General features: G+C 44.6%; 1 protein-coding gene across 3 annotated transcripts in view; it reads left to right on the top strand.

Moving 5' to 3' along the window:
• The window catches only part of Dynlrb1 (dynein light chain roadblock-type 1), a 24,173-nt gene extending 16,657 nt beyond the window's left edge, over positions 1 to 7,516 (top strand). For all 3 annotated transcript variants that reach the window (XR_003712371.1, XR_003712370.1, XM_028775324.1), the window contains exons 3-4: positions 2,782 to 2,949; positions 7,150 to 7,516. Coding sequence is in view for 1 of the 3 variants with exons in the window: in XM_028775324.1 (XP_028631157.1) it covers positions 2,782 to 2,949; positions 7,150 to 7,193 (212 nt within the window). In the remaining 2 variants the exon portion in view is untranslated. The remainder of the gene's footprint in view (positions 1 to 2,781; positions 2,950 to 7,149) is intronic.
• The last annotated feature ends 6,128 nt before the right edge of the window (positions 7,517 to 13,644 follow it).

The raw sequence follows: 13,644 nt of genomic DNA, 5'->3' as shown, positions 1-13,644 counted from the left end.
AAAAAAAAAAAAAGAAATTACCAAATGTAAAATTTTCATTTCAGTGGTTTGTAGCTGTTCTTTGTTTGTTTGTTTTACAAATTATGTCACTGGAGAGATGGCTTAGTGTTAAGGGCACTTGGTGTTCAGAAGATGGATTCAGTTCCTAATACCCATGTGGCAGTTTAAAATCATCTGTACATAACTCCATTTCTAGGGGATTCAAAGACCTCTGTGGGCACAGATGTGATGCACATACATGCAGGAAAACACCCATACATAAAAATAAGATAATAAGTAAAAAAAAAATTCAGAAAATTATGAAACTGTCACCAAAATAGTTTCAGGGCTTTTCTGTCACTTTAAAGGCTCTCTTATGTACATTACTTAGTCTTTATAACAGCTTTGTTGAAGTGTTGACTTACTACACACATTTAAGTCACCAATAGGAAGGTGTTTATACAAAGCTATAGTTACCACAAATCAGTGTTTTAGGACATTTTCTCACAAAACAAACAAAGCAAAAACAATAAAAAAAGAACTTGATTATGGTCTGGAGGAAGCATAGCATCCCTTTAATCTCAGAACTTGGAAGGTAGAAGCAGGAAGGGCAGAGTCCAGGGCCGTCCTCAACTACATTGAAAGTTTGTGGTGAGGATGGGTTACAGGCTCACACCGAAACCCAAACCAACCCTGTACCTACAGCAACTACTTTCCGGCTCCTGTCTCTGGCCCTCGGCAGCAGCTAGTCTCATCTATACTCTATCTCTTTGGTTTGACTTATTCTGATTTTTTTTTTCTTTTGGTTTTTTGAGACAGGGTTTCTCTGTGTAGCCCTGGCTGTCTTGGAACTCACTCTGTAGACTAGGCTAGCCTCAAACTCTCGAACTCAGAAATCTGCCTGCCTCTGCCTCCCAAGTGCTGGGATTAAAGGCGTGCGCCACCACCGCCCGGCTGAATATTTTTGTATTAAATAGAATCAAACAGTATGTAGTCTATCATTTAGAATAATAGCCTCAAGATTTATCTGTTATATGTATCACTTCTTGCTAAATAATATTCCATCATACAAATGTCTTATATTTTATTTGTCTGTCTGTCTGTCTGTGTGTTGCTAGGGATCTGTCTCAGGGCCTTGTAACAACTAAGGCAGTTGCGCACCACTCCGGTTTTCAGAGTCTTGCTAAGTGGCTCATGTAGGCCTTAAATCTTCGTGACCCTCTTGCTGTTCTACCTTCTGAGTACTGATGTTAGAGACACACTCCATTCTTCCTGGCTGTATTTTGGACTTTTCAGTACTTGTTCAACTGTAGCTGTGCTATTTTTCATTTCTTCTGGGAGTGAAAGAGAGTTCCAGTTTCCCAAACACTTCTTCTTTTCATTTTTGTTTTATTTTTTCCATGACAGGGTTTCTTTGTGTAACAGCCTTGGCTGTCCAGGAACTCACTTTGTAGACCAGGCTGTCCTCAAACTCAGAAATCTACCTGCCTCTGCCTCCCAAGTGCTGGGATTAAAGGTGTGCGCCACCACTGCCCAGCCTGGTGCCCCTTTAATACTTGAACCATATATTTGTATTTTTCCTTTCTCAGCTTGCTCCTTTTCATAAAAAGGTTCTTCATAAGACTAAACCAGATAACAAAGTCTCTGTTAAGCTTTTTTGAGACTTCCTTTGTCAGTGCAATTAGTCTAAATCTCTTTATCTTAGCCTCAGGTAGACTCTTCAGATAAAGACAAAAAGCAGTCACATTCTTCACTAAAATACCACAGAAACAGTCTCTAGGCCACATGCTGAAATTCTTCTCCACTAAAACCTCTTGGGCCAGGTCTGCTCAGTTCAAATCACTCTCAGCAACAGTCTTCCATATTCCTACTAGGACAGCCCAGTAAGCCCCCCTTTAAAGCATTCTACTGCTTTCCAAATCCAAAGTCCCAAATCCAACAAACAGAAGGCCTATCACAGCAATACCCCACTCCTAGTACTACTTCTGTCTTAGTCAGGGTTTCACTGCTGTGAGCAGACACCATGACCAAGGCAACTCCTATAAGGACAACATTTTATTGGGGCTGGGTCAGAGGTTCAGTCCATTGTCATCAAGCCAGGAGCATGGCAGCATCCAGGCAAGCATGGTGCAGGTGGAGTTGAGAGTTTTACATCTTCATCTGAAGGCTGCTATGAAAAGACTGGCTCCCAGACAGTGAGGGTCTTCAATAAAGCCCATGTCCATAGTAACACTTACCCCAACAAAGCCACACCTCCTAATGGTGCCACTTCCTGATCCAAGCATACATATACAAACTATCACAGTTATGTTGTGCTGGGTACTGGACCCAGGTCTCAGACAGACTACACAAAAAAACTCACTTTACCACTGAGCTATACCTCCAACCTCTTGCTGGGCTGTTTTAAAGACAGCAGTGCACTTACATAGAAACACATTGGGGTAGGGACACATATTCGTAAGCATAGATGCTTATAGCTCAGCCAGCCGTACCAAGAACAGTAATGGGTTATGTGTGGTATGTCTCAGCATAAGTGGACCTCTTTTCTTTCTTCCCCTTTTCAACCTCTTTTCTTTTTTAAAAGATTTATGTATTTGTATATATGAGCAGTCTGTTTTCCTGTACATCTACATGATAGAAGAGGGTATCAGATCCCATTACAGATGGTTGTGAGCCATCATGTGGTTGCTGGGAATTGAACTCAGGACCTCAGGAACAACAACCAGTGCTCTTAACCCAACTGAGCCATCTCTCCAGCTCCCAACCTCTTTTCTGCTTGGTTTTGATTTGTCCTTTCCACAGGCATTCCCATCAAGAGCACAATGGACAATCCCACCACTACACAGTATGCCAACCTCATGCACAACTTCATCTTGAAGGCGCGGAGTACTGTGCGTGAGATTGACCCCCAGAATGACCTAACCTTCCTTCGAATTCGCTCCAAGAAAAATGAAATTATGGTGGCCCCAGGTAAGGGTTCTTGTGCCTTCACATTTAGCTTCTGAACCTGTAGCAGCTTCTCTGTGGCTCATCAGGAAAGTGGCACAGTAATGTCTCCACAAGTTCAAGGTAGGCCTAGTGTTTAAAGAGTCTACTCTTCATTGCCTAGTCACTGTCGGGTGGCACCCACCAGTGATCTTCAGCAAGTCTCAGAGAAGAACTGTGGTTTCATGAGGGAGAAAGACACAAACATTAATGCTGGTCATTCTCAACTTGGTAAGAATTCCTTAAGAATTGGGACATGGAAGTGTTGATCAGTTCTGCCTGGGCAATCAACAAAGATTTCTCAGAAAAAGGAATGTTGGAGCCAAATCTTAAGAGCCAGGAAAATATGAGTCAGAATGGTAGAAAAGCTATCTCTATATGAAAGAGAATTTATACTCCTGTCTCCAACCCATGTAGCCAGCTCTCTACCACCACTGGAACAGATTGCTATTTTGAATCATCAGTAAAAAGCTTGGCTGGGTAGTATAAGCATGCCAGTGTTTAGGCCCCTGGAGCATTCTCAGTGTAAAGAGATGCTCACACTGGGAGGAGTGTACAAGGATGGGAACTACAGAGGGAAGGCCTGGGGATGCCTCCTGCTCTGCCTCCTCTAACTCACACTCACAGACTAGAGTGACAGGCAGATTCTACAGGACTTCTGTGTGGTTACCTCTCCTTGTCCTTCTGCCAAGCCATGGCTGGACATGCAGGAGTTCTTATATAATGGTGCCTCAGTTTGCAGAACATGTTAACTAAGGAAAGTATAAAAAGTGGATCCAACTTAGAAGGTGCCTCAGACTCCAGACTCGGCTGTGTGGATCTGATCCTGTGGGCTGAGGTGCTTATGGCAGGAAGCACTATGATTATGAGTGCTAGGAGTGGTAGCACATGCTTTTAATCCCAGTACTCAGGAGGCAGAGGCAGGTGGATGTCTGAGTTCAAGGCCAGCCTGGTGTAGAGTGGTTTCCAGGACAATCAGAGCTACAGAAACCCTGTTGGGTGTGGGGGCACCAGCCATTCCCAGCAGCAGACCAGTGTGGCTTCTGTTCCCAGCCTCCTCTGCTCCAGCCCAGTCTGCCTGGCTAGAATGATGGGAAGGAGAACCCAAATCACTCACAGAAGAACTGTCAGTGCATTTATTCTAAAAATGTGCTGTGTGTGCTGATTTAACATAGCTCTCCCCCAGCCACACCTATAAAACATCAGGTAGAGGTCTGTGCTGTTGTGATCCTCTGGGATATACACCAATAGGAAGACTGTGTAAGATCATAGAGCAAAACCTTACAGTCAAATTTTAATGAAAAGTCCAGCCCTATCCCAACTCCCTGCTATGGGACAATGGAGGACAGATCTCTGTCCATAAAACTGGGATTGGGGATCATCTTTGCACTTAGTGGTTAGGTCAGTACAGACTTGAGGTGCCTAGTGGCAGACCGAAAAACTCAGTGTGAAGGACAGATGACATGGTGCCACAGAGACAAATACTTAGTAGATAGTGTCTCTCCACCTACTGTGTAGACAGTGTCACCTAAAGCTCTAAAGCTCCAGAGATGTCTGGGAGTCCTGACCACGCAGGTCTCAGCTCAGTGCAATAGCATCTCCAATTTGTCCTTGAAAACCATGGATATTCAGAGTCTCTGAGGATTATTGGTGTTTGAGTTGGGGTTCACAGACTAAGTGGCTCTAGTCTCATCAGTGAAAATGAGTGGCCAGACCCTCATATGGACAGAATTTGGGAAAGTATGCAGGGAGTGTACATGCTGGCACTCGACCTGCCTGGTGGTTTGGTGTCTATCATTCATACTGTAGTTATGCTGAAGGTTGTGTGACATGTTGAGGTAACCATAAACAGTGCTGTTTCTTGGGGCCACCACACTGCTACATCCCCCTTCCTGGGGCCTTCTCACACCATCCTCCTGCTAGAACAAGCCTTTGATTCCTTACTGCTGTGCTAACCAGCTACTTAGCTACATTTCCACTGTCTTCTGTTTTTCATAGTAAGTTCCATGAGGGCAGGGACTTGTAAGCACAGTATTTAATAAATACATTCAACAGATGGCTTTTGTTTTGAGATAAGGTTTCTCCATACAGCCTAAGTTGTTCTGGAACTTACTATGTAGACCAAGCCAGCCTTGAAGTCAGACACTGCCACTCAGGTACTGGGATCAAAGGCATATGCCACCATGTCTTGTTCCCAGATGGCTTTAATTTCCGTCCGTTGCAGATTCCCCTTATTGTGGATTAGGGTGGGTTCAATAGCATGTCTGGGACATACATACATCTGTGTATTTGTGCCTGGGAATGTGTATGTCAGTGTAGTATCAGTGGGGGTCAAAAGACAGCACCAGATCCCCCTGAAGCTGGAGGAACACAACACCCTGAGTGCTAGGAACTAACTGCAGGGCCTCTGCAAAAGCAGCGAGTGCTCTTAGCCAGTTGCTGAGCAGTCTCTCCAGCCCTGGGACGATATATTTCAGATGAAAATCAGCACTACATACTTTTATGTACCCAGTTTTTATGTGGTCAATACAAAAATGCTGAGTTTGGGGCTAGACTGCCTGGGGACTGACGCAGGGCAGCCCCAGCGTGGTCCCACCGGGCAGTGTGGGGGACTGCAGTGACCTTGCCTACAAGAAAGGTCCAGTCTCTTCTTACAGAAATGGACTGTGGTGGTGTCTCAGAAGTTTAGCAATTCATATTTTATCAAATGAAGGTATGTAATATAGTTTGAGTTCTTGACCTCACTGATGTAGCACAGAGCAAGTTTCCTCCCACATCCTGGCTGTCCAGATGGCTCAGCCAGTAACGGCTCTTGTTACTAAACCTGACCACCTGAGCTTGAGTCTTGGCTTCTACATGGTAGAAGGCTAACCACTTTGAGAAGCTCCTCCAAGAACCACTCTTCTGAACTCTGCCTGCCTGCTCCAGCATGTACATGAGCACGGAAAGAGCACAGTTCTAGACGTACGATCACAAAACACTGCCTCCTACAGGTACTGATGTAGTACTGCAGGATTTAGAACTTTTGTTGGTTGTGTATATTTTTGCTCTTAGCTTGTTAACTATGTACAGATTGCTTAGCTATGAAATTGTAGTCACTTGTAGTGGTTAGTTGTCATGGTTTATTAGTACAATAGTAGCCCAGTAGCTCCCATCTAGAGTGATTTTGGGGTTCGTTGAGGTGCCACCTGAGAAACCTAAAAGATGCCATCACAGAGCTACTCCTGGCATAGGGATATAGGTGATGCCTAGAACGTAAAGGGCAGTTTCTGTATACCTGCAGACTGCTGTCCTTCTCATTGGGATCAGAGCATCCGTGCACGAGCCTACATCTAAAATACACTCCACAACTTCAGTTGACATGCTTGGGGAATAGAGCACCTGCATCCAAAACCCATAAATGAATCTGGGATTGAGGGTGTACATCCGTGTGCTTGACTAGCATTTATAAGACCCTGGCTTTAAGCCCCAGTACCACAAGACAATGATCAACATCAGTGAGGTTTGCCCAGACAGACAACACTTTGCCCTGTTTTCTTGAAAAATGAGGCCTATCCATTTCTGTGCAGAATCTGATTCATGAGACTATCACTGGAAAATGCTTCAAAGAAGCAGATAACTTCCTGTGACCTTTCACAGTTTTCTTGGGTGGAGGATGCACATCAAGGAAGGTACAGATCAGCAACAGAACAGAACAGGTCAGTCGGCAGGCTTCACAGCCGGCAGGCTTCACAGCCGGCAGGCTTCACAGGATGGACTAAGGCATCTGCCAGTCATATCATTCAAATCTCACTTACATTAATGTGTGTGTGTCCATGTTGCGTGCACACATGCACACTCAACTGCAGAGGTTAGAGTACAAGCCTTAGGAAATGGTGGTTTCCTTCTACCATGGGGTTGAACTCAGGTTATCTTACCAGCCTCCAAATCTTACCTTGTTTAATAATAAAAGTTAAACGAGTATGTATGCTGCAGAGGCAGTTCACCTGCAAGTGAAGACTTTACTCCCATCAGCCATTTGGCAGGAGACAGTAAGGAACTCGTAGGTTATTTCCTGTTCCCAGCTGCGGAAAGTAGCCACTACTGCTCTTCTGAAAGCTTTCTTCCCTCCTGCATTGTATGGCTAGTGATTACTGTTAACCGTCTCCTGGTTTATATGTAGTGATTTGTTTTTCTCTTTTTCAGATAAAGACTATTTCCTGATTGTGATTCAGAATCCAACTGAATAATCCATCCACTGTCTTGGCTTCCTGTGTCATTCCTTAATTTAATGTCCCCCAAGAATAATAGTGTTAATCATGTCAGTGGGCACATGGTGGTTGCCTGAGAGCCCATGAAGACCATACCATTGATCAAGGGTAGCTCTGCCCACCCCACCAAGGAGTGCCTCTGATGACCCAGTCAGTCCCCAGGACAGCTCAGTTCTCATTTCCAGGCTTTGGAATGAGAGCTTATGATAAGCCCACACCCAGCTTCCTTCTGACCCTCAGTTCCCTTTGTCCCCTTGGAAAGCTGTTTTGTTTCTTAAACTAAAAATTACTTCAACCCCCTACTGGCTGCTGTGTCTTTACTAGATTGGAAAGGCATGGTCCTATGTTAGCACATGGTCAGCTGGACACACCCACAACTTCTAGCCACTGGCAGGTTTTCATGGTCCCTGGGCCTGCTCCTCCTAGCACCTGTGGCACACTTCCTGGACAAGGCTTGGTATGTACTCATGCCCTGGTTCCTGGGCCTTTTATTTTAGACCCTCTTTCTATTACATTGCCCTAAGCAAAGGAAGAGAGTGGTGACTACCGAGTACCCACAATGCACCTGGTGTACCTCAGGAGCTCACATCATTGGGTTAAAACTACCCGAGAGCTGGGGACCTGGGAGAAACACAGGTGGAAAGGAACATGTAGTTCCTGGAATCTCACAGCTAGGAACATGCGTCCCTAGGTAGCCAACTCTTTCTACACTGTCTTCCTCAGAACTCTGACCCTATCCTTGCTGGTGAGTTCATTCATGGTGATCATCCTTCTGCCCACAGCATTGTTGTGTGCAAGAGGGCCCTTACCAGACGCTCTTCCCCAGACCCTAGATACCCACCCTGCTGAAACCCTGTACTTGCCATTCCAGTCTTGTCTTTTGTTCCTTGTTGCACAAAGAGACTGGTGCGCTCTCTAACTCCAGTTGATCAGACACTGAGTTAGAACACACTGTTTAAGAAATAGAATGTACAGGAACTAGAGTGGTTGCTTTGCAGCTGAAGTGTATGCTGTGCTTGCAAAGGACCTGACCTCAGTTACCAGCATATGTCAGGCAGCTGACAACCACCTGTAACTAACTCTAGCTTCAGGGAATCCCATACCCTCTCCTGGCCTCCAGGGACACCTGTACTCATATGCATATACCCACATAATAACTTAAAATCTTAAAAATGTTCTGAAAGGTTATGGTTGGGCTCAAGAGAGCACACAGCCTGGCATATGCAAAGCCCTGGGGTCAATCCCCAGAGTCCCATAAACTGGTCATGTATCTAGTTAGGGGCCAGCCTGAGATATATGAAACTGTGCCTTTAAAAAGCAGATTCAGAATGAAAAGAGACTGAATTTGAAAGCGCATGGAGAGTTGGGAGGGTTTGGTGGGAAAAAGGGAAGAGGGGAAACAATGTATTTATATTATAACCTCCAAAATAAAATTAAAAAGCTATAGAGATGGCTCAGAACTCAGAGCACTTTGTGCTCTTCCAGAAGACCCCGGTTCAGTGTCCAGCACTCAATGGGGCAGTTCACAGATGTCTATGGCACGTGTGCATGAACACACATGCACATACTTAGGCTGGAAATGGTGGCTTAAATTAGCAATACCAGCACTCATAGGGTAGAGGCAAAAAGTTTGGGGCCTGGCCCAGGAGGATTGGGGGAGGGGCAGGTAGCTCAGTTGATAAGAAGCCTGATAGCCTGAGTTTGGTTTCTGGTATCTGTGTTTGAAGAGAAAACCAGCTCTTGCTGGCCTCATAGCTGCTATGGCACTCCACACCCCTAGCCCCTCCCCCACCACACACACATACATAAATAGTTTTAAAGTTCAGGCCAGGGCTACAACATCTCTTTGTGGCCAGACCACATTCCTGGGTAGCACTTACCCCATTTGGTTCTGCCCTGACTACCTGGCTGAAGTCTGCTAACTGAAGGAACAAAACTTAAAAACAGCCCTGACTCCCTCAGTTGGGTGCCATCCTGAGGGATTAGGATGTTGCACAAGTCTGTCTTGTAACTGACAATAAAATTCTGAATATCCTTCAAGACAAAGTTTGCCTTGCCCCTGATCTTTTTTTTTTTTTTTTTTTTAGGATTTATTTATTGTATGTATATGAGTACACTGTCGCTGTCTTCAGACACACCAGAAGAGGGCATCAGCTCTCATTACAGATGGTTGTGAGCCACCATGTGGTTGCTGGGAATTGAACCCAGGACCAGAAGAGCAGTCAGTGCTCTTAACCACTGAGCCATCTCTCCAGCCCAGCCTACATCATCTTAAATGGAGAAAAACTCAAAAAGCATTTCCATTAAGATCAGGAACAAGACAAGAATTCCATGATTCCCACCTCAGTTCAACACAGTACTTGAAGCAATAAGACAAATCAAGGAGACGAAGGAAATACAGATAGTAAAGAAAGAAGTCAAAATATATTTGAAGGTCACACAATTCTGTATTTAAAGACCCTAAAGAATCTGCTAAAAAACTCCTACAGCTGATAAATACATTGAACAGAGTAGCAAGACACAAACTTAACACACACGAAGTGAGTAGTGTTCACATGTATACAAATGACAAATAAGGAAACAGGACTACTCACAACTGCCTTAGAAATAGCTTAAAATAAATCTAACCAAAACTATGGAATTATATAATAGACAAATCAAAAAGGGATTGTGAAAACAATACCAAACAACAACAAAAAAAATCTGCTGGAGGTACCTCACTTGTTTATTGCTGTGATAAAACACCACGACCAAAGTGTTTAATTTGGTTTATCATTCCAGAGTCAGCCATGATAGCAAACTGAAGGAACAGCTGAGACCTCACATTTTGATCCACAGCTGCTGGCAGAGAGCACTGGGAATCCCAGCCGCTTTGAAACCGTAAAGCCTGCCCACAATGACACACCTCCATCTTCCAAAACAGTTCCACCAACTAGAAACCAATATGAACCTATGGGGGCTCATTCAAACCAGCACAGGAGATAGCACCATCCCGGATACCAAGTCTTGGAGTCTCAGTCTTGGAGTCACCTGAGTTTTGACAAACCAACAATAGAAATTGATGAGACAGGATCTTTAACAGTCTTTTTTAGAAACTAGAGGCTGGGACAGGGTCTCTATATGGTCTTGGAACTATGTAGACCAGGCTGGCCTTAAACTCAGAGATCCTCGCCGGGCGGTGGTGACGCACGCCTTTAATCCCAGTACTTGGGAGGCAGAGGCAGGTGGACTTCTGAGTTCAAGGCCAGCCTGGTCTACAGAGTGAGTTCCAGGACACCCAGGGCTACACAGAGAAACCCTGTCTCAAAAAAAAAAAAAAAAAAAAAACCCTCAGAGATCCTTATCCCTCTGCCTTCAAAGTACAGAAGTAGGAATGCAGCTCACTATTCACAACAGACAAGACATGGAAACAAAGTAAATGCCCATCAACTGATGAACAGACGCAAACATGGCACATTTACACAACAGATTATTACTTATCTAATCAGAAAATGGAATTATAAAATCCACAGGTAAATGGACAGAGCTGAAAACAGTCATTCTGAGTTAGGTAACCCGGAAGCAGGAAATCAAATGTCCTGTTTTCTCTCATCTGTGGATGTTAGCTTTAAATCTTCAGATATCTGTATTTCACTTGCAATACTCAGGAAGATCAGAAAGTACTAAGGCGTCATGTTCAAGGGAAAGGAGAGAAGCTGCACTGGTGTGAAGAAATCATGACTAGGAAAAGTTAACTAGGGTAAGGGCGTGGAGGGTGAGGTAGAGGACACAGTAGAGCAAGGATCAATAACATTGATGGTCTTTTGAAAAAGACAGAAAGCTACTACTGCAGACGCTCTCCTAAATCTACACACACACAAAGTTAAAATCAAATTACCATGTTAATAGGACAACAGTACCCCTCCTAGACATCAGAGGTTAACAAAAGATCCAGTGCCAGGTATGAGTTGCTTCTAGTGACATGGCTGGCCACTCAGGTCCCAAATACTACAGGTGACGACCACTGCTCTTGGTCACCCCACTGCTCTTGGTCACCCCACTGCTCTTGGTCACCCCACTGCTCTTGGTTACCCCACTGCTCTTTGCTGTCCTCCAGACAGCATTGCTGCAGTCAGCATATGCTTCAATGTGCTTATGCTTAAATCATAGAACATGACAATCAAGCTGATACAAACCCGGAAGCTTTATCCCTAGCTTTGATAATCCAGAAAGGTACTATGCAAGTTACTGGAGAGAAAGTTATCAGTCGTACCCAGCTATGAGCCCTTCAAGCTACACAATGACTGGCCTGGAAATACAGGCTCCCTGGCTTAATAGTGGCCCAAACATCATGGCAAGAACCAACCACTTTTTGATTCAATCTAAATCCTCTACAGGATGAAACACATACCTGGCAACACTACTTGGCTAAGAACCTGTGGCTAAACAGGTCACAAGCCCTGGGGGAGAGCCTACTGTTACTGTGCGGCTCGATGGACCCAGTATTAAACTGAGTCCTAATGACTTACAGTCTGTCCATCGATCAGTGTACTTCATTGTCTGAGAGACTTCTAATTGCAGTAGATGGTGATTAATACAGAGACTCACTGCAGAAACTAGAGGAGACTATAGGATGCTCACACCTACATAAGCACATATATAAGGAAACATATATGATGCACCCGTCTCCCAAGGCTAAGGGATCATTGCAGAAGAGGTGGAGGAAAGTCCGAGACATTGGGTGATGAGAAAACATCCTTGGGACACACCAGGGCAGCTGCCCCTGTAAACTCTTCACAGTTGCAATAGCATGTACAAAACCTGTTCATCCCAAGGCACACCAAATCATAGCAAGGAGGGAGAAATACACAATCCCATTCCAGGCCATGAAACTACTAGCAACTGTTAGCTGCTGGGAGAGGAAGAGGAGATTTTCTCTAAGAGTGTATGCCCTGGTAATGGTAATTTGACCATGCTCCAGTAGAAGACCACAGTCCAAGAATATTAGACACCACAAAATTGGCCTTGGAGGATTTTTAAAAAAAAAAAAAAAGCCACAAACATGGATGGGCAGAGAAAGGGGGTAAATTAGGGAAAAACATTTAAAAGGGGGGGGGGGCTGGAGAGATGGCTCAGCAGTTAAGAGCACTGCCTGCTCTTTCAGAAATCCTGAGTTCAATTCCCAGCAACCACATGGTGGCTCACAACCATCTGTAATGGGATCTGATGCCCTCTTCTGGTGTGTCTGAAGACAATGACAGTGTACTCACATACATACAATAAATAAATATTAAAAACAAAAAACTATGAAACTCTGAGAGGCTGAAGAAACGGCTTAACTGCTGTGAAGATTACTTGCTTTCTCAGAGGACCCAAACTTGAACACTAGCACTCACATCAGATGGTTCACAACAGCTTGTAACTCTAGTTCTGTCCAATACTGCCTTCTGGGCTCTGTGGTCACTAGACATACACATGGTATACATATGCACATATATATATGGTATACATATAAATAAAGTGAACTCTCAAAGGATTAACAAAAATTATTTAAATATTGTCTGTGTGTGTGGGGGGGTTACTGCCACAGCACACATGTGGCGGTCAGAGGACAATCTGACCACAGCACACATGTGGGAATTGGTTCTTGCCCCATGTAGGCCGTACATCATCAGTCTTGGCAGCAAGTGCCTTTACAAACTAAGCTTCCTTCTAGATGTTTCACATCACTTACCCTAGCCTATTAATCCCATCTACTTAGGAGGCTAAGACTGGAGGATCTGGAGTTCAAGGTTTGCCCAGGCTTCAGAGAAAAGTCAAAGGCCAGCCTGATTAACTTCGTAAGGCATTGTCACACAATGTTAAAAAAAAAACAAACTCAGGAGGTAGAGGCAGGTGGATATCTGTGAGTTAAGAGGTTAGCCTGGTCTACAGAGTGAGTTCCAGGACAGCCAACAATTCATAAAGAAACCCTGTCTTGCAGGGGCCGGGGGAGGCTGGGAATGTAAATTAGTAAGATCAAGGCTAGGGTGGGTTACAAGAGACCCTTCTAAAAAAAAAAAAAAAGGAAGGAAGGAGGGGGGGAGGGAGGGAGGGAGGGGGGGAGGGAGGAAGGAAGGGAAGAAGGAAGGGAGGAAGGAAAAAAAGGAACAGGGCACACTGCTCAGAGCAAGTGTGTGCTGCTAAGGAATACCCAGGTTCTAGCACTTAAAGGCAAAGAGCTCCAAGGCCAGCTTTGTGGTGTGCACCCTCAGTCTCAGCATTCAGTAGTCAGAGGCAGGTGGATCTCTGAGTTTGGGGCCAGCCTGGTCTATAGAGTGAGTTTTAGGACTCCCAAACTATTTCAATTAGGACAGAGTTGAGCTGCACAAGACCAAAATAGTGGCTTACACACGACAAAACATGGGCATTAGCAAGATGGGTCATCAGGTAAAAGTGCTTGCTACAAAGT

The sequence above is a fragment of the Grammomys surdaster genome, unplaced genomic scaffold (genome assembly GCF_004785775.1).
Source record: "Grammomys surdaster isolate TR1022 unplaced genomic scaffold, NIH_TR_1.0 254, whole genome shotgun sequence".
Lineage (NCBI taxonomy): Eukaryota > Metazoa > Chordata > Mammalia > Rodentia > Muridae > Grammomys > Grammomys surdaster.
Note: the sequence above shows the minus strand (reverse complement) of the source record. Positions and strands in the feature narration are given on the sequence as shown.